Here is a 21,059-nt window from a genome sequence, read left to right as displayed (position 1 = left end):
AAAGCCGTGTGTGGGCGCAGCTCCAGCTGCCCCGGCGCGCTGTCCAGCCCAAGGGGGAGGGGGAGGAATGTTGTGAATGAACCCAAGGCCCGCCCCGAAACTCCGCATAAGGCCGGCCCGCGGGGTGTCCTCCCACTCTGATTGGTCACCGGCCCCTCCTGATTGACAGCGCTGCTCGCTGAGCGTTCTTATTGGGCCTCTCTGCAAGGACAGGCAGCAAATATTACGAATGAGCAGCAAAACTTTCAGACAGGTCTAGCGGCATAGCCAATGGCAAAGGAGGGCCTCGAAGTCCGATGGGGGGCCAATTGGGACGGGCAGCGGGGGCGGGAAGAGGCGGAGGATAAAGCGGCAGCCGAAGCAGCTTCATTGTTGTGAAGAGTCTTAAAGGGGCCGCATCACCTGGCCTGCCCGGCTCGGGGCAGGGGTGGGAGCGGCGCGAGTCCCGGGAGGCCCAGCTTGGAGGAAGAACGGGAAGGTGGGTCGGGGTCACGGGAGCCGACGAAGCGGAGCGGGCATTGGACCGACCCCCCACACACAGGCCTCGCCCCGGCCCCGGCCGGATGGACGCCCCCGCGGCCAAGAGGAGCCGGAGCAGCCCCGCGGGACCGGAGGAGCGCGATTCCGGGGCCGGGGCTGTGCGCGGCCGAGGCCGGCCCGAGGCGCTGCTGGACCTCAGCGCCAAGCGAGTAGCCGAGAGCTGGGCCTTCGAGCAGGTGACCGGAGGGGGAGGGACGCACCCCAACCCCTTTGCCGATAGGCCTTCTCCTTCCTCCTGCCCAGCCCCCAGTCTCCAGACCCGCCCTCATCGGAGAGAGATCTTTTTCAAGATCCTTAACATTGTCCCGAGGCACCCCCTTACTCTCCCATTTCACTCCTTCAGACCTCATGACCTACCCTCATCCCTTCCCCGCTAGCCCTGCCCTCCAGCGCACAAGACCCAGGGTTACCCCTAGCGCCCTAAATCCCAACTCTTGATATTTCCTTCTCCCCCTGGTCTTCTCACAACCCTGGGTACTCCTCTCTTCTCATCTCATCCCCCATTATGGTACCCCATTCAATCCTTACTCTAACTCCTACAAGCTGCCTCCATTCAAGCACAGCTCCTAGAGACCCCAGATACCCTATTACAGCTCTCTGCCCTACTACACCCCCAGTAGAGCACTCTCCCATTTCTACAGATTTAAGCTTAAGACATCCATTTATGCTCCCCTAGCCGCCAGAACCACCTGCCCCATGGGTAGCCCCCCTCTCCTCCAGATCTTCCCTCAGGTCCTGTCCCTCATCCCCCCGCCCCTAGTACTTGTGGGACTACCTCCCACCTGGAGCTGCCCAGCCTGTTCTAGTGGGCTGCAGGGATTTCTCCAGTTTCAGGGTACCCCTCCACCAAGTCCTGCACTACTCACCCTTCTCTCTGCCACCCCCTCATCCATCCCAGTCCTTGTGGAGGTGTGTAGCAGGGTCAGGGTCTGTGTTGTGATGGTACCTGAACAAACAGGTGCACCTGGAGCCCCGCCTCTAGTGGTTGTGACAGGATGCCCCAAGGCTGGGACCCCAGACGTCCCCTTTCCCAGCTTCTGTGTGGGTGCCTGAGGAGCTGGAGATGTGGCCCGAACCTAACCAAACCTTATGAGCTCCCACAAGCTCCTGGCTTTAGGGGAGCATTCTTTGCCCCTGGCCTCTCCAGAGTTAGGAACCCTGCTGGGACTGATGGATTTGGGCCAAGTGTGGATGGAGCAGGCTCTGATTCATGGCCTGGAAAACCCCTCCTTAGTCATCTGCCGACTGTCTCCAATACCTGGGCCAGTCACTGGCTCTCCCATTTCCCCTAAACCCAAATTTGGGGGCTCTGGAGGGTTCTTGCCCCTTCATTGTGTGTGAAATGCCCAGATTAATCCTAAAACCATCTCTGGGACTCCCATGGACCTGCCCTGGTCAGGCTGGGTACTAGGAAAGCTCTTGCCCCATAGAAGCTCATAGAATCTTCTGCAACCCTTTGGGAGTTGTGGTTTTCCTTCCCACTCTGAAGAAACTGGGGCACAGAGAGGTTGAGAAACTTGCCCATGATCACCCAGCCAGTGAGTAGCAAGCCCAGATTGGAACACAGGCTCAACCAGCTCAGTTCATTGCTCAGAGCCCATGGGGGTGACTAGGACACCCCTCCCTTCCTGGGAGCCCTTGGAAACTGGGAGTAGAGTTTGTGTTGGGAGTTGGAGCTCACTAGCTCTGGGACCCTGAACAAGTGCATTCATACCACATCAGAGCCTCAGATTCCCCAGGCTGGAAAATGTGATTAGTATCATTGCAATTTTGCTGTGAAAATTAAGGGAAATTGCATACATGAAGTATTTAGCATAGCATAGGCTAAGAAAGTGTAGGCCTCTTTACTATCCTTATCATTTTTATCTTCCTTTGTCCTGCCCCCTCATAGCCTGGGAAGCAGGACTATCTTACGTAGAATCCTGGAACTTGACAACCAGGAAGAAAACAGCAGAAAGTTCTAGAATAGTAACTATGGGCCAGGTGTTATTATAAGCAATTTATGTAAATTAATGCATATTTAATCCTCATGATACCTAAGAGGCCCGTGCTGTTAACATCCCTATTATACTTGAGAAACTGAAGCTCAGAGAGCCAAAGTGACTTGCCCAAGATCATACAGCTTGTAAGTGGCAAAACCAGGACTCAAAGTAGGGTTTCTAACCCACTGGCCCTTCCTGCAGGTCGAGGAGCGGTTCTCCAGGGTGCCAGAGCCAGTCCAAAAGCGCATTGTATTCTGGTCATTTCCACGCAGCGAACGGGAGATATGTATGTACTCATCGCTGGGCTACCAGCCTCCAGAAGGCGAGCACGATGCCCGGGTGCCCTTTACCCGAGGGCTGCACCTGCTGCAGAGCGGGGCTGTAGACCATGTGCTCCAAGTAGGTAAGTATCTGCACCAGGGAGAGCAGGAGGCTCAGAAAAGGCCTGGGGGAGTGAGAGTTAGAGGGAGGCCTGGACCAGGGAGCAGTTCCAGGCCCCTGGGGAATGTTGGACAAGATATTGTGAACTAAAAAGCAGGTCTCTGCCTAGATCTTGGGCAGCAGACTTAGATGAGGGTTCAGGATGGGGGGCAGGATATTGCGTCAGCTCAGACAGCTTAGTTGGATGGTGGGGAAGAAGTGGTGAGATTCGGAGAACAGGACCAAGGCAGCATCGAGGAGAATTTGTAAACTAGAAATGAGAGGAGGTTCCATATTTCAGGCAAAGAGACCCAGTGATGCGTTGGGACTGAGGTTTAGAGCCATAGGCAAGAATGGTACTAGACCTCAGTCAGAGAAACTCAAGTGGACGTTGGGATCAGACCTAAGGCAACGAGGCTTAGGTGGGAGTGTAGGATAGAAGTTTAGGATCAGCTCTGATTGGTGGTCTTACACGCTAGGTAGCAGGGTCCAGAGGAGAAATGGGGAGTGGCAGAGTTTTAAAGGTAGAGATGAAAGATGATTCTAGACCTCAGGCAGCGGGGCTCAGAAAGGAACCAGTAGAGCAGCGGTTCTCAACTTGTGGGTCGCGACCCCAGCAGGGGTCGAATGACCAAAACACAGGGGTCGCCTAAAGCCATCGTTAGTACATATTTTATTTAACCGCTGCAGTAGAGGTTGAGCCAGAAAACAGGTGAGCCCTAGAACACCATACCTCTACGGGTGCAAGTCATGTCTCCCAGCTGGAGGCAGGGGCTTGGCCAAGATGACCCTCCCTGAATCCTATCAGCCTGGGGGGCCCCCTTGCCTGGACATGGCCTAGCTGGCCACAGGCTTGGCCGCCTCCAGCCGGTATGAGGAAGCTGCTGTCTCCCTGCGTGACGCAGCCAGGACCAGCTGGGGCCTGAGCTGCCCAACCAGTCTGATGAGCCTGGCATCTGGGCTCCCCAGGGGCCAGGGAGCGGCAGAGGGTGATAGAGTGACCTGGCCTGCTACAATAGCCCCTTGCCCCCAAGTGTCATAGGCCTTTGGCATCTTCCCAGGAAATTATAGGGCATCTGGACCCAGGCTGTATCCATGGTAACCCAAGGACTGAGAAAACCATCATTAACATCACTGCTATAGTAATATTTATGCTTGTATTTATTTAGAACTTACTGTGTGCCATCAATGTTCTACACCATTGCCAAGTATTACTAACTCATTTAATCTTCATTACAAATATATGAAAGAGGATGTTACTGTTTATTCTCATTCGACAGATGAGGAAAATGAGGCACAGACAGGTTAGGTTACTTGCTGTAAGTTCAGCTGGCATTGCACCCAGCTCTTGCTGTGCACCAGGGATGAGCACCCCCATCCCTGGGGTGACACAGCAGTGGTGGTTTGGTTTTTGTCTTAGGATTCCACCTGAGCGGTAACATCCGAGAGCCTGGGGGCCCCGGAGAGCCCGAGCACCTTTACCACGTCTCCATCAGCTTTGACCGCTGCAAGATCACATCTGTGAGCTGTGGCTGTGACAATCGTGATCTCTTCTACTGTGCCCACGTGGTAGCCCTGTCACTGTACCGAATTCGGCATGCCCGTCAGGTGGAGCTGCGGCTGCCCATCTCCGAGACGCTCTCCCAAATGAACCGGGACCAGCTGCAGAAATTCGTGCAGTATCTTATCAGTGCCCACCACACTGAGGTGCTGCCTACCGCCCAGCGCTTGGCCGACGAGATCCTCCTCCTGGGCTCTGAGATCAACCTGGTCCATGGTAATGGCACCTTGGAGTCTGATGGGGGCTGTAAGGCCTCGGCTCATAGCCACCTCGCTTGCCATGTGACAGGCATTTGTCACAGGATTCTCAGGTCCCTTTGATTTATGAGCAGGGATAAAGGGAGTATCATTGCCTGAGGTCAAGCTCACACACCTACTAGGTGGAAGATTCTGAATTTGATGTGGCCCTGGTCAGATGAGTGGTGGAAATCAGCCAGTGGGGAGAATGAGAGTTGAGGGAACAAATAGGAGGTTGGCCCCAAGAGTGGGCATGTCCCAAGATTACATGAGCAGACCTGAGTGTGTATGGGTAAAGGACATGAAGGGTATGTGGGTGTCAGGTGTGGGGTGCTGGTAGGAGATAGACTTGGAGGTATTAAGAGCTCTGGGAGGGTTTGGGGCTACAAGGGTCTGTGTTGTCTAACTATAATGGTGGGGAGAACAGAACAGGATGATAAGTAGGTGGTTAATTAAGGGTGGGGGTAGGTGGATACAGAAGGTGTTGATGATGAGTTGGGGTGAACAGATGGGTAGATGAGTGGATGTGTGATTTACTAGGATGGTAGGTGAATTGGTGATAATTGGAGGTGGGGTTGGGTCTGATGGGCTTTGATTGAGGGGGCTGAGGTACACTGATGGTGTGATGGATGGATGAGGTTGGTAGAAAATTGGAAGGACTAATGAGTGCATGGATTGTAGGTGAGTTGATGGATGCATGGAATGTTTATATATGTGGACTGACATGGTGGATGGATCAAGTGTGTGTAAGACAGATGGATGGACTAATGGGGTGGTGGATATTTTGGGAGATATATATGAATGGATAGGTTGATGGGAGAAGAATAGAAAGTTGGGGTTTGTTGGATGGATGAGTGATATGGTTGTGTGGGTCAATGAATGAATAAGTCAGTGGATATTTTGAGGGGTTGGTACAGATGAGTTGAAAAAACAAATAGGGGTAAGTAGTTGGATGGATGGACCAATGGGATAAGTAAAGATAAGTGAGTGTGTGGAAATTGTGGGTAGGGTGGATGCTGTACTAATGGAGTAGGTAGGTATGCTAAGGGTTATGAACGTGTGGAAGGATAAACATATGGCGTGAGATGGGGAGGTGGTTAGACAGGTGAATGGTTTGGATGGATGGATGATGTTTTGGGTGGCATGGATGGGTGAGTAGAAGGGCAAGTGATGTTTCAGGTAGGATGGACCATCATCCCACATGAATGGATGAATGGATAAGGGGAGTGGGTGGGTAGTGTTTTGGATAAGATGGATAGATCAGTAAATGGATGGATGAGCTAGTGATGTTTTAAGCAAGGTGGATGAATGAATGAATGAATGAATGAATGAATAGGTAGTATTTTAGGAGGGATGGATGGATGGGCAGATTGGTGGGTGGACGAATAAGTGAATGAATAAGGTAATGATGTTCTGGGTGGGATAGATGGGTGGATGGCAACTTAGATGGGATGATGGGCAGACAAATGGATGATGAGTGGAACTTTGGGATAGGTTGGGTGGTGTAGAGGACTGAATGATAGCAGGGGCAGAGACCCTTCTCCCCAACCCCAGCCTTAGCTTTCCTTCCCACCCCACAGGTGCCCCAGACCCCACAGCAGGTGCAGGCATTGAGGATGCCAACTGCTGGCACCTGGACGAGGAGCAGATCCAGGAACAGGTGAAGCAGCTTCTGTCCAACGGTGGCTACTATGGCGCCAGCCAACAGCTGCGCTCCATGTTCTGCAAGGTGCTGTGAGGGCATGGCATGCACAGAAGGGATGCAGTGGGGCTAGAAGATCCTGGTGCTGATGCCTCGTCCCTTCCTCACCAGCCTGTCCCCGTGCAGGTGCGGGAGATGCTGCGAATGCGAGACTCCAACGGGGCACGCATGCTGATCCTCATGACCGAGCAGTTTCTGCAGGACCCACGCCTAGCCCTATGGCGGCAGCAGGGTGCCGGCATGACAGACAAGTGTCGGCAGCTGTGGGACGAGCTAGGTAAGTCCCAGACCTGGAGCAGAGCAGGCACTAGGGCCGTGGTCGGCAAACTGCGGCTCATGAACCACATGCGGCTCTTTGGCCCCTTGAGTGTGGCTCTTCCACAAAATACCACGTGTGGGTGCTACCTCGATAAGGAATGTACCTACCTATATAGTTTAAGAAATTTGGCTCTCAAAAGGAATTTCAATCGTACTGTTGATATTTGGCTCTGTTGACTAATGAGTTTGCCGACCACTGCTAGGGTTTTGTCACTAGGTCTTGCCCCTCCTGAGATTGGGGTCTGGCCCCTGAGTCCTTCCTGTGTTCATTAGCACCTCCAGTGTATACTGATTGCTGGAACTACAATCAGTATAGAAACAGATTAACTACCTGCCCTCACAAAGCTGACATCTGGTAGGGAAGACAGATGAGAAAATACTACAAATTGACCCTGCGTAAGACCAGGGTCAACACAGTTCTTCCATAAGGACTGGATAGTCAGTGGTTTCAGCTTTAGAGGCCATTTGGTCTGTCATGACTCCTCGATTTTGCCCATTTTAGTGGAAAAGCAGCCACAAACATATATAACTGAATGGGTATGGCAGAATTCTCATAAATCTATATTTATGGTTACTATTTATTTATTTGAATTTTATGTAATTTTCACAGTCAACAAAATATTCTATTGATTTCCCTCCCCACCATTAAACAATGTTAATGTAAGAATATTTTTTAGGCTGTTGAAAATCAGGTGGCAGGTTGGATTTTCTCCAGAGGCAGCAGTGATAGACTATGATAAGCAACATGTGTGTGTAGGGGGGAGTGAATAACAGTGAGAAGGGTCTGGAAGCCTGGGTCTTATGTGACCTTGAGCCAGTGACTACCCCTGTGTGCCTTAGTTTTCTTACCTGTAAAGTGAAGAGGCAGTTAGTTGCAACCTTAGAGGCCCAAGGTGAGGATGAAGCAGAGCGTAGCGCATAGCACAGGATAGGCTCTCTATAAATGTATGCTGCTACTGTTGACATGTATGTTGAACCTCCCCAATGCCCATGTTCACTGCCCTTCCTCTCCAGGGGCCCTGTGGGTATGTGTAGTCCTGAGCCCCCACTGTAAACCAGAGGAGCGGATGGGCTGGCTCCAGCTGCTTGGCAAGTGGGACAAGCTGGATGTGTGCCCGCTGGAAGAGGGCAACTACTCTTTCAACGGGCCAAGTCTGCAGCCCACTACGACCCTCAGCCCAGGTAGGAGAGGGCTTCCTGCCATTATCCCAAAACTATTACCCCTGCCAGCAGCCCAACCTCTCCATCGTGGTGTTCTGGGGGAAAGGAAAGGAAAGGGGGTCAGGAGGGAGTGGCCGTCTAAAGGACAGTAAAGCGAAATGCTTAAGACACCTGTAGTTCTGGGCTGGTCTTCTAAGTTAGCCTTCTGGCAGTGAAAGTGGGGGGACAAAGGGAAAAGGAAAGGAAGATACTGAGAAGAGAGAGGCAGGGATGGAGGGAAAGAGGCAGGAGGAGGATGGGGAGAGAGGGAAAGAAAAAAAAAAAGAGGACTGGAATGGGGGGAAAGATGCGCAGAGACAGTTATTCAGCCTCAGTGTCCAATACACATGTTCACATGTGCACCTCTGAAAGGCTGCTAGAAGGATTTGAGAAGATGTGTGTTCATCAGTGCACCTGGAGTCTAGCCCTAAGTTGGCACACATGGCCCAGCTGCTAGGCCATATTGGACACCTCTCCCGCAGGCCCGGAGGAGGAGGTGGCAGCTGCAGGTTCCCGTCACACCGTTTTTGGCCGCGCCCTGCAGGCTGGGTCACTGCGTTGGAGTGACACCCACCTACAGAGGATCCTGGCCAGCGACTGCTATGGTCCCAGTCTCACAGGCCATGTGGGCAGCGACAGGCCAACCTTTGACCCCCAGGGACGCCCCCTCTGGCTGGGGGAGCCATTCCCCACTGCTTGTGCCCGTGTGGACACTCTACGTGCCCATGGATACCCCCGTCAGGCCCTGCGACTGGCAGGAGCCATAGTCAACACACTCCGGCTACAGCGGCGGCATCAGCTTGAGAGCTACAAGCAGCAGAAGAAAGGTGGGTACCAATATTATCAGGTGCTGGAGCTACAAGCACAGATACCAACTACAGGGGTTTTGGCAACCCAAGGGGGTCTGTGGGTACCACTGAAGGTCCCACCAGGGGAACCAAACCACTCTAAGTGTCTTGAGCATAAAGGAATGTAATACAGGGGATGGAGTGCCCACGGAACCACGAGAAGGGCTGCAGGATTTAAAGGGAAGTCACTGCTTGAGTTTAAGAACTTGAATTTCAGAAACACAGTAAACCCAGCAGCCTGCAGCCTCCATGGGAGGCAGTTCCCAAGAGGACACCCTGAAGCTGCTGTTGTTTGGGTTTGAGAGAAGTGGGTGAGATTATGGGTTATGAGGAGGGGCTGACACTGGTTGGAGGTTTTAGAAAGTGCCAGTTCCCTCCAGGTGTCCTGCCAGGCCTGAGAGTGGCTGTGGGATAGGAAGCCAGAGGGCTATAGAGGTGAGAGTAGCTGCAGAGCTCCATGAGCAAAGATGGCCGGTGGGTGGGCACTGGCTGGAAGGCTGGACTGAGGGTTCAGGAAGAGGAAGCCCACCCCAAGGACTTAGGAGGATGGGCAGGCGCTGAGCTCCACTTCTGGCCTGCAGAGCTGCTACAGAAAGGCTCCACCTGCATCACCAATACAGAAGGATGGGTGGGCCACCCCCTGGACCCCATTGGCTGCCTCTGCAGGGCCCTCTTGGAAGCCTGTCGTGTGGAGGAAGAGGCTCTCTCCCTTTACCCAGGTACCCACACTGGAGGGGGTGGGGGTATTGGCTAAATCCCCTCACACGTTACCTCTAGAAAGTGAGACTACACCCTTGCCCTGGCCCCTTCCCCACCCCACCCCCTCTCCCCAGTGCTGGAAGCCAACAGGCTTAGCTTCTGAAAGTGAGGTCACCAATTGGCCTGTCTGCTGATTGAAAATCACCCCCACCCCCTGGTCATTCCTGGGAGCAGCTGGAATTTACCTATACACTCATCCGGGCCTCCATGCCTGAGATCAAGGGCCATTGGGGTCCCAGAAAAGGGGATCCCCTCCAGCATCTTTGGTGCGGGTCTCCCACAGAGTCAGGCCCCGAGAAGCGGAAGGTGGCCTACCAGCACGTGCAGGTGCCAGGAAACTCTGTGGAATCCTACCTGGCGCTGGCGCTGGAGGTGGCACTGCTGGGCCTGGGACAGCAGCGGGCCCTGCCCGAAGGGTTGTACGCCCAGGACAAGGTGGTGCGCAATGAGGAGCAACTGTTGGCTCTGCTGGAGGAGGTGGAGATGGATGAGCGGCTGGTTCAAGTGCTGCGCAAGCAGGCTGGGCTGCTCCTGGACGGTGAGGCCCCGCCCCCAGGCCTGGCTGTTCTGAAAGTTAGGGTCCTACACCTGGCCTGACCTGTTTGGGTTTCTGCTGGATCGAGAGGCTTCACCCCTAGCCTGGGCTTTTGGTCCTTTCCTTACTTAGCATTTCCTAAAAAGTGAGATCCAGCTCTTAGTCACCCTCTAGCACGTTCTGGAATCCGGTAACTGCTGCGAGTGGTGAGGCCCCGACCCCTTTCCACCTTGGAGCCAATGAGTCAAACCGCTGATGTCCAGCCGGATTTTACTGGCTCTGCCCTTGGTCTTGCCTTATAAGACCCCACCCCACTTCCGTGAGGAGCTAGCTTGGGCCCACCCCTTGTCAGGGGCAGCTCCACCTCCACCTCCACTCTTTGTATTCACCCTGCATCTGAGTCCTGTTCCCCAACCCAGGGATACCTAGGGTTTCCTCATTTTGGATTTTCCAAGGCTTTTCTGTGCCAACCCTGTGCCCCCATGCCCGGGACCTCTCCAGCCCCTAGTCCCAGCCATTCTATCCTGGGATCTGCCCTTCCCATACTTAGCCTGGGGTCTGGGGAGATCTGGAGACTGGCAGAAATGCAAAAATGAGCCCACTCCTGGGGGCTGAGTTCAGGCTGCCCCTGCAGGGGGGCCCTTCAGTGGCTTCGGAGAGGTGCTGTTCCGGGAGAGTGTGCCAATGCACACCTGTGCTCGCTACCTGTTCACCGCACTGCTACCCCATGACCCCGACCTGGCCTACCGCCTCGCTCTGCGAGCCATGAGGTAAGGACAGGCAGATAGGTAGGGACTCTGCCCAGGGGCCAGGCAGGATTGGGGAGTGGGACACATGCTCACAGCCCCATCTTCCTGGCTGAACTCCCAACCTCATTATTTCAATCCCCTTCATGCTGGCATTCAGGCTGCCCTATGCTCTTGACTGTTAAATATAAACGTATAATATTATTTTGAATTTGAGAGACATTCACATGGCAGAGAAGTCAGAGTACTCTTCTAGGCTGTTTTGTCCCAACATACCTAAGTCTCTGGAGGCAAGGAGTGTTCCCACTTTCTTATCAAGAATCAGGATTTCTGCAAATCTTTAATCTGGAGATTGAAAGTTGGCCCTCCTGCCCTGACGGGATATTTCAGTTGATTAGAGCGTCATCCCAAAGCGCAGAGGTTGCTGGTTTGATCCCGGTCAGGGCACTTACAGGAGCAGATCAGTGTTCCTATGTTCCTATCTCCCTCTCTCCCTTCCTCTTTCTCAAATCAATACAATAAACATTTAAAAAAAAAAAAAAAAAAGGAAAGAAAGTCTTGGTCCTCCTTTTACACTGATGATATGTAACTTTTTTTTTTTAAGAGGGAGAGAGAGGGACAAACAAGGACAGACAGGAAGGGAGAGAGACGAGAAGCATCAACTCATAGTTGTGGCACCTTAGTTATTCATTGATGGCCTTCTCATATATGCCTAGACCTGGGGCTCCATCTGAGCCAGTGACCCCTTACTCAAGCCACAACCTTTGGGCTCAAGATAGCAGCCAGGGAGCATGTCTAGGATCCCACTTTCAACCTGGCAACCCCACGCTCAAGCTGGTGAGCCCATGCTCAAGCCAGCAACCTCGGGGTTTTGATCCTGGGTCCTCAGCATCCCAGGCCGATGCTCTATCCACTTTGCCACCGCCTGATCAGGCACATTCTGTAACTATTCTTTGCCCCTTGTTTTCACTGAGTATTGTATCACAGCACACATACCACTGTAAGGATGCATCATAAAACAGTGGTACCCAGCCCCCGGGCCGCGGACCGGTACTGGTCCATGGGCCATTTGGTACTGGTCCACAGAGAAAGAATAAGTAACTTACATTATTTCTGTTTTATTTATATTTAAGTCTGAACGATGTTTTATTTTTTTTAAATGACCAGATTCCCTCTGTTACATCCATCTAAGACTCACTCTTGACGCTTGTCTCGGTCACGTGATACATTTATCCATCCCACACTAAAGGCCGGTCCGTGAAAATATTTTTTGACATTAAATCGGTCCATGGCCCAAAAAAGGTTGGGGACCACTGTCATAAAAGAACCAACCTAGAGCTGATAAGACATTCATGCTGTTGGAAAAAAAAAAAAAAAGAAGATTACAGTGATTTTCCTTGTCATTTCACACATACACTAGCAGACCACAGAAGCAGAATTTTTTAAGGCCCTCTCAGGACATAATCCCATCACTTCTTTATCAGCCACATGATCCTTTGATACATAAAAAGAACATTATTTACTATGCTCCCAAGTGATGGATATAAACAATACTGCAATGAACATCTTCCTGGATGTTCAGGGCTTTGCTGCCCGAGAGGGGAGGTTCCAGCTGAGGCAAGCAGCCTCTCCTGAGAAGGATGGAAACTCAAGCCTTGCTTCACTGAGGGCTTGCTTCTTGTTTCACCCCAGACTGCCTGTATTGGAAACAGCACTTCCAGCTGGGGATCCTCACCCCAACCCACTGGACTCTGTTATGAGTAACCGCTTCCCCCGCTGGTTCATCCTGGGTCACCTGGAAACTCGCCAGTGCGAGCTGGCCTCCACCATGCTGACTGCGGCCAAGGGTGAGGACAATGCTGCCATCATCGCCCCGTCTTCCTCTGCCTCTTTCCTCCTTACCCCTCTTTTTTATACTTTTATCAAATTCCACCAGTTTTCCTGAAGCATTTTCTAGATGGACCAGGCACTGTGGCATCTAGGATGCTAAGGATGCTGTAGTAAACAAAACTATCCCAAATCCCATCCCTGTGGTGTTGCATTCTGTTGGTGGCAGACAGATGATAAACAAGGTAAAGAGGATAGTTATGCAGTAAGTGAGAAGGTAACAAGTGCAACAGAGGGGGATAAAGCAGCTGACATTAAGCCACATGAATGTGCAGAGCCATACCAAAATCTGATGTCTTAGCTCAGGCTGCCAATCACTAAATACCACAGACTGGGTGGTCTAAGCAACAGAAATTTATTTTCTCACAGTTCTGGAGGCTAGAAGTACAAAGGTTTTGGCAGGGTCAGTTCTTGGTAAGGACTCTGGCATGCAGACAACTACCTTCTTATTGTTTCTTTACATGGCAGAGAAAGAGCTCTGGCCTTTATTAGTGCCTTATTATAAGGGCACTAATTCCATCATGGAGGTCCTACCCTCATGATCTCTAAACCTAATTGTCTCTCAAAGCCCCCTTCCCCCAAATACCATCATGCTAGAAGTTAGGGCTTCAACATATGAATTTGGGGGACACAGTTCAGTCCATAACTTCTGAGAAGAGCATTCCAGGCAGAATGAAGAGCCAGTACAAAGGCCCTAAAACTGTACTGTGCATAGTATGTTTGAAGAACAGGGGAGGTTGGTGTGGCTGGAGTAGACTGATGGAGAGTTGTAGGATCTAGGTCAATGATGATAATAGTGATAAAAACTAATACTTGTGTAGCTTTGCCATGGTAAATCCTTTACTAGTATGGGCTCTCAATAGCCCAGTGAGGCAGGTACCATTACACTAATATTACCCATTGCACAAATGGGGCAGCCAAGGCACAAAGAGTTGAAGTGACTTGCACAGGGTCACACAGCAAGGCAGGTATTTGAACCCTGGCATTCTAATTCCAGAATCCATGCACTTGATCATTAAGCATCTAACAAGTTACAAAGTGGCTTCCTCCCACTGGAAGTGGAGAAGGGCAGAGGAAGGAAGTGGGGTGGGAGTACAGAGAGTGGTCTGGATCTTCACAGAATCATTGCCAGGTGTGTGGTCCTCCATGCTCACACCTGTGCCCCTGTGTGGAGGGAATCTGCATGAACTGCCTGGTATACCAATGGTGCCTCTGTCCCTCCCCCCACCCCAGGAGACCCCAAATGGCTGCACACAGTATTGGGCTCCATCCAGCAAAATATCCACTCTCCAGCCCTGCTCTTCAAACTGGCACAGGATGCCTGCAAGACAGCCACCCCAGCCAGCGCACCACCAGACACCACTCTGCTGGGCATTGCTCTGGAGCTGGGCCTGCAGGTGCGAGCCCCAGGAGGTTGGGGAAGGGAGTGCTGCCTGTGAGTAGGGCCACCTCTGGGGCCAGGCCACAGAAAGGCAGAGTCTGTGAGTCCTGGGAGGAGGAGAATGAGGTTACCAGTGGGGGTGAACCTATGAAGGAGGGGTTTGGTAGCAGAGTCTAAAGGTGGGAATCCACCTCTGAGAGTGTGGCTGAGGATGATGAGGAGGATTTTGGAGCCTACTGGTGAGAGGATGAGCCACAGAAGGAGCAGAGCCTAGGGGTTCTGGCCTAGAGGATGGGGCCTAGGGCTGGTGTGCTTGTGGTTAAGGGTCATGGGTGGGTGGGGGCTGAAGCTGGGTGGAAGGGGGCAAAGCCTGTCAAAAGGAGCTTTCTTGGATGTCAGGCCTTTAGGGGAATCCAGCCTAGAGGGAGGGGTCACTGTTGAGGGGCTAGCTTTGGAGGAGAGTCATGAAGGTGAGGAGCTGCCTCTGGGGGTGAGGTCTGGTTGAAAGTCACAGTGAAGCCATTTGTCCAAATTGTACAGCTCACTAACTCAGCCCCTAACTTCTAAGTCTCCCTGGGCTCCAAGGATCCCAACCTCCCTCCCTCAATCAGCCCAAGGTTCTGGGTGACCTTTTTCTGTCCCCCCTTCTACCCTGCAGGTGATGCGGATGACCCTGAGCACCATGACCTGGCGGCGAAGGGAGATGGTGCGCTGGCTGGTCAGCTGTGCCACAGAAATTGGTGAGAGTCCCCAAGGAGACCCGCCACCCGTCTTTCTATGGAACCAGTTGGGCACAAGAGAGAAGTAGACTTTCCTCTGGATGTAGCCTGTGCTCAGCGCTAAGCCAGGAGGGAATGTAAGGTGGAGGGACTTTGCTGGACAAAAGCCAGGAGGCTGGCCAGGCTAAAATGGTTTGGAGAGGGCCAATGGCACGGAGCTTAGCCTCCCCACATATATAGTTCCCACCAGTCCTGCTGCTCCCTGCTCCTTTGGAAGGATATTGCAGGTGATGAAGACAGAGGATGTCACCTGCCCTGGCTTCTGGGGATGAGGTATTAGGGCAAACCCATTGACACACGTCCACATTCCTACCCCTCTTCCTGACCAGTTACACCCACTTATCTTCCCCAGGTCCACAAGCCCTGATGAACATCATGCAAAACTGGTACTCCTTATTCACGCCCGTGGAGGCGGCCACCATTGTGGCAGTGACGGGCACCACGCATGCCACTCTGTTGCGGCTGCAGCTGGATGCATCGCAGCGAGAAGAGCTCTGGGCCTGTGCCCGCACCCTGGCTTTGCAGTGCGCCATGAAAGACCCGCAAAACTGCGCTTTGCCCGCTCTCACCCTTTGTGAGAAGAACCACGTGGCCTTCGAAGCAGCCTATCAGATTGTGCTGGATGCAGCAGCTGGTGGGTTGGGCCACGCCCACCTCTTCACTGTGGCCCGCTACATGGAGCACCGTGGCCTGCCGCTGCGGGCTTACAAACTAGCCACACTGGCTCTGGCACAGCTTAGCATCGCTTTTAATCAGGACAGCCACCCTGCTGTCAATGATGTCCTTTGGGCATGCTCCCTCAGCCACTCTCTGGGCCGGCATGAACTTTCAGCCATTGTCCCACTCATCATCCAGAGTATCCACTGTGCCCCCATGCTTTCTGACATCCTGCGCCGCTGGACCCTTTCAGCACCTGGTCTGGGTCCCCTGGGCGCCCGCCGGGCGGCCAAGCCACTGGGAACCGACCGGGCACCGCTCTGCCAGCTCCTGGACGCCGCAGTGGCAGCCTACATCAACACTAGCCACTCTCGCCTCACACACATCAGCCCACGGCACTACGGCGACTTCATTGAGTTCCTGGGCAAGGCACGAGAAACATTCCTGCTGGCACCTGACGGGCACCTTCAGTTTGCCCAGTTCTTGGAGAACCTGAAACAGACTTACAAGGGCAAGAAGAAGCTCATGTTGTTGGTGCGGGAACGTTTTGGCTGAGAGGCGTCTGGCAGGTGGTGGGCAGGGTCCCCTTTGCTCCTGCCTCTGTGGCAAACCCACTCTCTCTCAGGGGGCCTGACTGAAGGTCCTGTGGCATCTCAGTATTAAGTCAGGGAAGGAGCCTGGCTGGAGTTGGGTGGCTTTGCTTGCATCCCCCAAGCCTGGCTAGATATGGGGATGGGGGGATGGCATACTACCACAAGCGTGTCTAGGAGTGTGAGAGTGAGTGTGCTAGATGAAAGGATCAGAAGCCATACCACCACCCAGAGGCCTAGAAGGGGGTGTGTGCTTGCATAGCTGGTATGACCCCACCTTGGGCACTCCAAAAGCAATAGGCAAACTCCCCCATCCCCAAACTCACACACCTGGCTTGGGCTCCCAAGGTGCTGGGAGGCAGGACTTCCCAGAAACCGGCTTTCAAAGTCAATGTAGCAGACCCTCCCCACACACCACTCTGGGTGGCCAGGGGACTTGTGTTAGGGCATCTCAATCTCCTTTTGTACCCTCCCCTCACTGGGGCCATTTACAGGCTATCCAGCCAGGACCAATGTCTCACCCCCACTGAAGGATTTAAAGAGGCCTCAGGCCTCAACCACATACCTCAACCCCCATCTATGAGCCTGGACTCATTCCTGTGGGTCCCAGGATCCCAGGGTATCCTGGGGGGGCTATTGCTGTCCCTCTCCCTATCCGCTAGTCACTGGACATACAACTCAGGAACCGGGCCATGCTCACACTGTCCTCCAAACCTGGTGTCATCCAAACCTGGAGACAAGCACAGATGAGCCAGGGACCCCCATCCCCACCCCAGTCCTAAATTTGGAAAGAAAGGCCGGCATTTGGGCATTTTCTGGCTCTCTGTCTCTCCCTTTCTCCTCTCTCCCTGCTCTGCCCCTTCACCCTCCTTTCCCTTTCCATATTTCTTTCCATTTAACCTATCTTTCTATTTGTGTCTCTTAAGTCCCAGCTGCTATCTTTTTGGCCTCCCCATCCTCCCCTCATTTTTTTCCCTCTTGTAATTAAGGACAAAAGATCATATTGTTTTATAACTTTTTTTTCTATTTATTGAACCATATACTGTATTAACTTTTTGTTTTTTAAAGATTGAACACAGCTTTTTCTTCTTTATTTTGAGACTCAGATGTGTGTCCCCCTCCGCCACCCCAAACAGAGACCCTCTATTTTTCCTCCACAGAAAATCTCCAGCCTCGTTTGTGGGCAGAGCTTCAAGTGAGGGGCAGACTGAGAGTGACTACTGGTTTCATCCAATGGTAATAAGGTGAATAATTGCAGGCAGGGTAGAGGTCACCATAGGCAAGCCCTGTGATGTTCCTTTGCACCTGTTACAGCAGCCCTATGGAATCGGTAGGAACATCCCCATTTTACAGATGAGAAGATGGGGGCTCCAAAGTTGAAGAAAAAGGCACCCATTTTAGGAAGATAAAAGTGATTTAGTACCTTGTTGGAGCCGCTTGCCCTTGCGCCTCTGGGACTAGCCACTAGGGGATGCCCTGGCTCCAGACACCACTCCTAGGGGTACTCCTCCAAAGTTGCTGAGCTGGACGCGGGGGTGGGGTGCTGGTGGGGAAGACACTCCTGGCCAAAGTTGGGAACCCTGAGCTTAGACTAGGCCTTGATGGGTGGAGCTCTGGCCGAAACTAAAGCAGCGGGTGGGCGTGGCCAACCGGGGCACCGTCAGGCGCGTCCGAGTTCCAACGTCACGGATGAGGTTTCCAGTCCCCAAATAGACTGGGGTCTAGGGAAAAGGCTCTCAATTACCTGTTAACTGGCTCCCCGAGAAGCAGGAACTCTCAGTATCTCCTGACTTTAAAGACTGACAGACGGACCTCCTGGGTTACTATCAGAGCCGGGGCAGGCGAGGACAGTTTTCCGGGAGAGGCTGGGCGGGGTCGGCCGCTTGAAAGGCACTGTGATTGGTTCGTGGCACCGCCTGTGTTCTAGGGCCTAGAGTCTAGGCCACCAACTGGGAACGGCCCCACCTCCTGCTCGGCCTCCGTCTTCCCGCAGTTATGTGAGGGCAGACTCGGGGGTCGGTGCGCCCCTTAGCGCCGCCTGGAGGCCTGGGAGGGTAGAGGTGGCTCTTGTGGTCCCAGCCGCTTCCAAATGTCCTCATACCTAGAGAGCCCCTTAACAGTACCCCTGTAGTTCTCAAAGTGATCCACAAATATCCCCCTTAAGTCACACACACAACTCGAGCCCAAATTTCCTTCTAGCATCTCGGATACCAGACACCCTGAATTTTACCCGTCTAAGTTATCCCTTTTGTGTCAGTCACCCCCAAATGTCACTACCTCAAGCCCCTGAGATCCCAGTTATCCCAGCGTTTCCCTCAGGGTCAGCACCCCGCCCCCCCCCCACTACCTGTGATTGGGTTCCATCCTCTCTTGGCCCTAGGCGTGAGGCATTGCTCATCATGACCCCATCTGTGTAGGGGTGTTTTGGCAGGTTTTTAAAAAGATTTTATTTATTTAGAGAGAGGAAAGAGAGAGAAACAAAAGGGGGAAGCAGTGGGAAGCATCAACTTGTAGCAGTCGCTTCTCATATGTAACTTGACCAGGCAAGCCCAGGGGTTTGAGCCAGCGCCATCAATCAGCATTTCAAGTCAATGCCACCACAGGTCAGGTATTATGACCATCTGGGTCCCTCCCAGAACAGCTTTCCCTGTCACCACTTCAGCCCCAAAAGTCAGTCCCTCCAGTCCAAAGTATCCCTCAGAGTCATTCCCCTCAACCCCAGGACACCCCTCAAAGTCATCTTTCCATGCCCCAGGTACCCTTTTCATTAACTAACTTGCCACCTTCCTTACAACAGGTGCGGAGGGGATAGGGATTCTGTGAGACCAGGAGCTTAGGGGACCAAGGCACTAAATTTGGGCTGATTCAAATTTCTCACCATAAAAGCCAGAACTCCAGGGATGAAAGGCAAGAATGAATCACAAACCACCAGACCTTCAGGGATAAGGTGGGGCAGCTTTTATTTAATTGGACACTATATACCACACACAGCACAGACTGCCCCAACTCTCTATCTGCCCCGGCCAAGGTGGGGAGGGGGTGCAGTGCACCAGCCACAACAGCCAGGAGGGCTTCACTCTGCTCTTCCATGTTCTGGGACCACCCCAGAACTGATCAGGCCTACTGTGTGCTTTCAGGGCCCACAGAGGCTTTGTTCCCCACCCTGTGTGTGCCAGGAGATGTCACGGCTCTTCCCCCCAAGTTAGGAAGCTGTAGAACCCAGGCTGAAGAGGCCAAATATGTTCAGGTTAGGCCAGCCTGATTCCGGAAGCCTAGAGTTGGCATTTAACGGTCTGAGAGCCCAAGGCCATTTCCTCTTGGGTAACTGGCTGCAGGGAAGGTGTGGCGCAGCCCCATGTCCCCACCAGGCTTGGGAGAGAAGGGACCAAGACTCCAGGCCCAGAGGGTCAGCCAGGCAGGGAAACAGCTGGCTTTTTTCGTGGAAGGGCAACTCACTGTCCTCCTTGGGAACACAGCCCAGCTGGAGGTAGGACAGTAGGGTTCTCCAAGTGCAGAGTTGGGGGAAGAGGCCTGCAGCAGACAGCTAGGTCCACCCACCCCATCCCCCTTTCCATCCAACCCCACAAGTCCCTCCTCTAGGCACAGCTGTAAGTCTGAGTCCTCCTCTCTTCCCCCAGGCATCAGCCCATCCAGGGAAGGTAGGGGCCACGGGCTCCTAGGGGGCTTGACTCCTGTTCCTGCTGAACTGAGCCAGTCTGTACAAATCAACTGTGTTTCAGCTCAGTAGGCACGGGAGGCAGAGCCCAGGGAGACCAGGTGGCAGGACAGGCAAGGAGAGCAGCAGAGCTTGGAGGAGGTGAGGGCCCGGGGGGCGGAACTTAGCCACTGTGAACACCTTGGTGCAGACCCTGCTCACAAGCAGCTAAGCCCTGCTCCCCAGGCCAGACCCACGCAGCAGGGGACCTCTCTGCCTTCCCATTCCCAGCAACATCCTCGGAGGTAATGGTAGTGGTGGCGGTGACAGTGGTAGCCCCAGAGGCAGGGCTCAGGGTCGGTTGGAAATCCCTGGCAATGTGATTTGTGACAGGCAGCAAATCCCATCCCCAGGAACCCCAGCCGGCCATGGCACAGGGCTGGGGGGGCACTTGGGCGGAGCCATCAGCTGGCACCTGGGGGAGAGAGAGAGCAAAGGAGATAATGAGATTTGAGAACATCTGCCCCCCAGGTCCTGACTGCTGCTATCCTCCTCTAGGGCCTTGCAGGGACACCCTCTCCTCATATAGACCAGCAGCTGAATGGAGAGCTGCACCACCGAGCTGGACTTCCCTGCCCAGCCATGCCCTCTATTCCAGGCCCAGAGAGGAAGAGATGCCAGGAGGGTCGCTTTGGGCCAGAGGCTGCAGGGATTTCCAGAGCCACGTCTCCAGCCCTCCAATGGCCCATTCCTGTATCCCGCCCCCGCCCCCATCACCACTACTGAGCCCTAGGCAGGCTAAATGGGGCCATGGGGAGAGGAAGCCAAGCGGGTGGCGGGCAGGCAGTTGAGGAAGTGATCTCACCCCAGCTGGCGCCACTTCCTAGAAGCATGAAGGGCAGGAGGAAACCACCAGGGCCTCCCCCTGTGGTCCCGTCTCCTCAGCAGCCAGGCCTCAGCCTGCACCCCACCAGAGCAGATACTGGCAGTGGGCATCCAGTAATCCATGCTAAGTGAACCCACACACACACACACACACACACACACACACACACACACAGCAACAGACCCAGGCTCAGCTGTTTCCCAAATATCCACCAAACCTCAGTTTCCCCATCTGTACAGTAGAGCCAAGGGCTTCTATCTACCTTATAGCATGATGAGATCTCAACAAACAAATGTGTATGTCCTTCAGCAAGTGCTTGGCACCAGAACTACCTACAGAAATTGTGGGGCTCAGTGCAACCATGAAAATTCAGGACC

At 53.3% G+C, this 21,059-nt stretch overlaps 1 protein-coding gene across 3 annotated transcripts; it reads left to right on the top strand.

Annotated features, from left to right (window-relative positions):
- The first annotated feature begins 342 nt into the window (after positions 1–342).
- ZSWIM4 (zinc finger SWIM-type containing 4) lies at positions 343–18,618 on the top strand. 3 transcript variants are annotated; one of them, XM_066347586.1, is made up of 14 exons: positions 343–716; positions 2,724–2,925; positions 4,363–4,719; positions 6,320–6,468; positions 6,568–6,718; positions 7,774–7,941; positions 8,442–8,786; positions 9,389–9,526; positions 9,850–10,104; positions 10,736–10,871; positions 12,540–12,694; positions 13,968–14,131; positions 14,774–14,855; positions 15,247–18,617. In XM_066347586.1, exons 1-14 carry the CDS (start codon positions 564–566, stop codon positions 16,104–16,106), a joined length of 3,315 nt encoding a protein of 1,104 aa, XP_066203683.1. In that variant the 5' UTR covers positions 343–563; the 3' UTR covers positions 16,107–18,617. The 3 variants fall into 3 exon arrangements, with proteins under 3 accessions (XP_066203683.1, XP_066203676.1, XP_066203692.1); XM_066347579.1 differs by having other exon boundaries at positions 6,553–6,718; XM_066347595.1 differs by having other exon boundaries at positions 350–478; positions 6,553–6,718; positions 15,247–18,618.
- The last annotated feature ends 2,441 nt before the right edge of the window (positions 18,619–21,059 follow it).

The sequence above is a fragment of the Saccopteryx leptura genome, chromosome 1 (genome assembly GCF_036850995.1).
Source record: "Saccopteryx leptura isolate mSacLep1 chromosome 1, mSacLep1_pri_phased_curated, whole genome shotgun sequence".
In the NCBI taxonomy this organism is placed as follows: Eukaryota; Metazoa; Chordata; class Mammalia; order Chiroptera; family Emballonuridae; genus Saccopteryx; species Saccopteryx leptura.
The sequence above is the reverse complement of the archived record's forward strand: the minus strand, read 5'-3'. Positions and strand labels throughout refer to the sequence as shown.

Bases quoted from the DNA above. Each gene is read 5' to 3' on its own strand.
- ZSWIM4 (XM_066347579.1), top strand. From the start codon at position 564: ATGGACGCCCCCGCGGCCAAGAGGAGCCGGAGCAGCCCCGCGGGACCG. The intron at 2,926-4,362 runs GTAAGTATCTGC...TTTTTGTCTTAG, and splicing joins AGACCATGTGCTCCAAGTAG to GATTCCACCTGAGCGGTAAC. The intron at 6,719-7,773 runs GTAAGTCCCAGA...CTTCCTCTCCAG, and splicing joins GCAGCTGTGGGACGAGCTAG to GGGCCCTGTGGGTATGTGTA.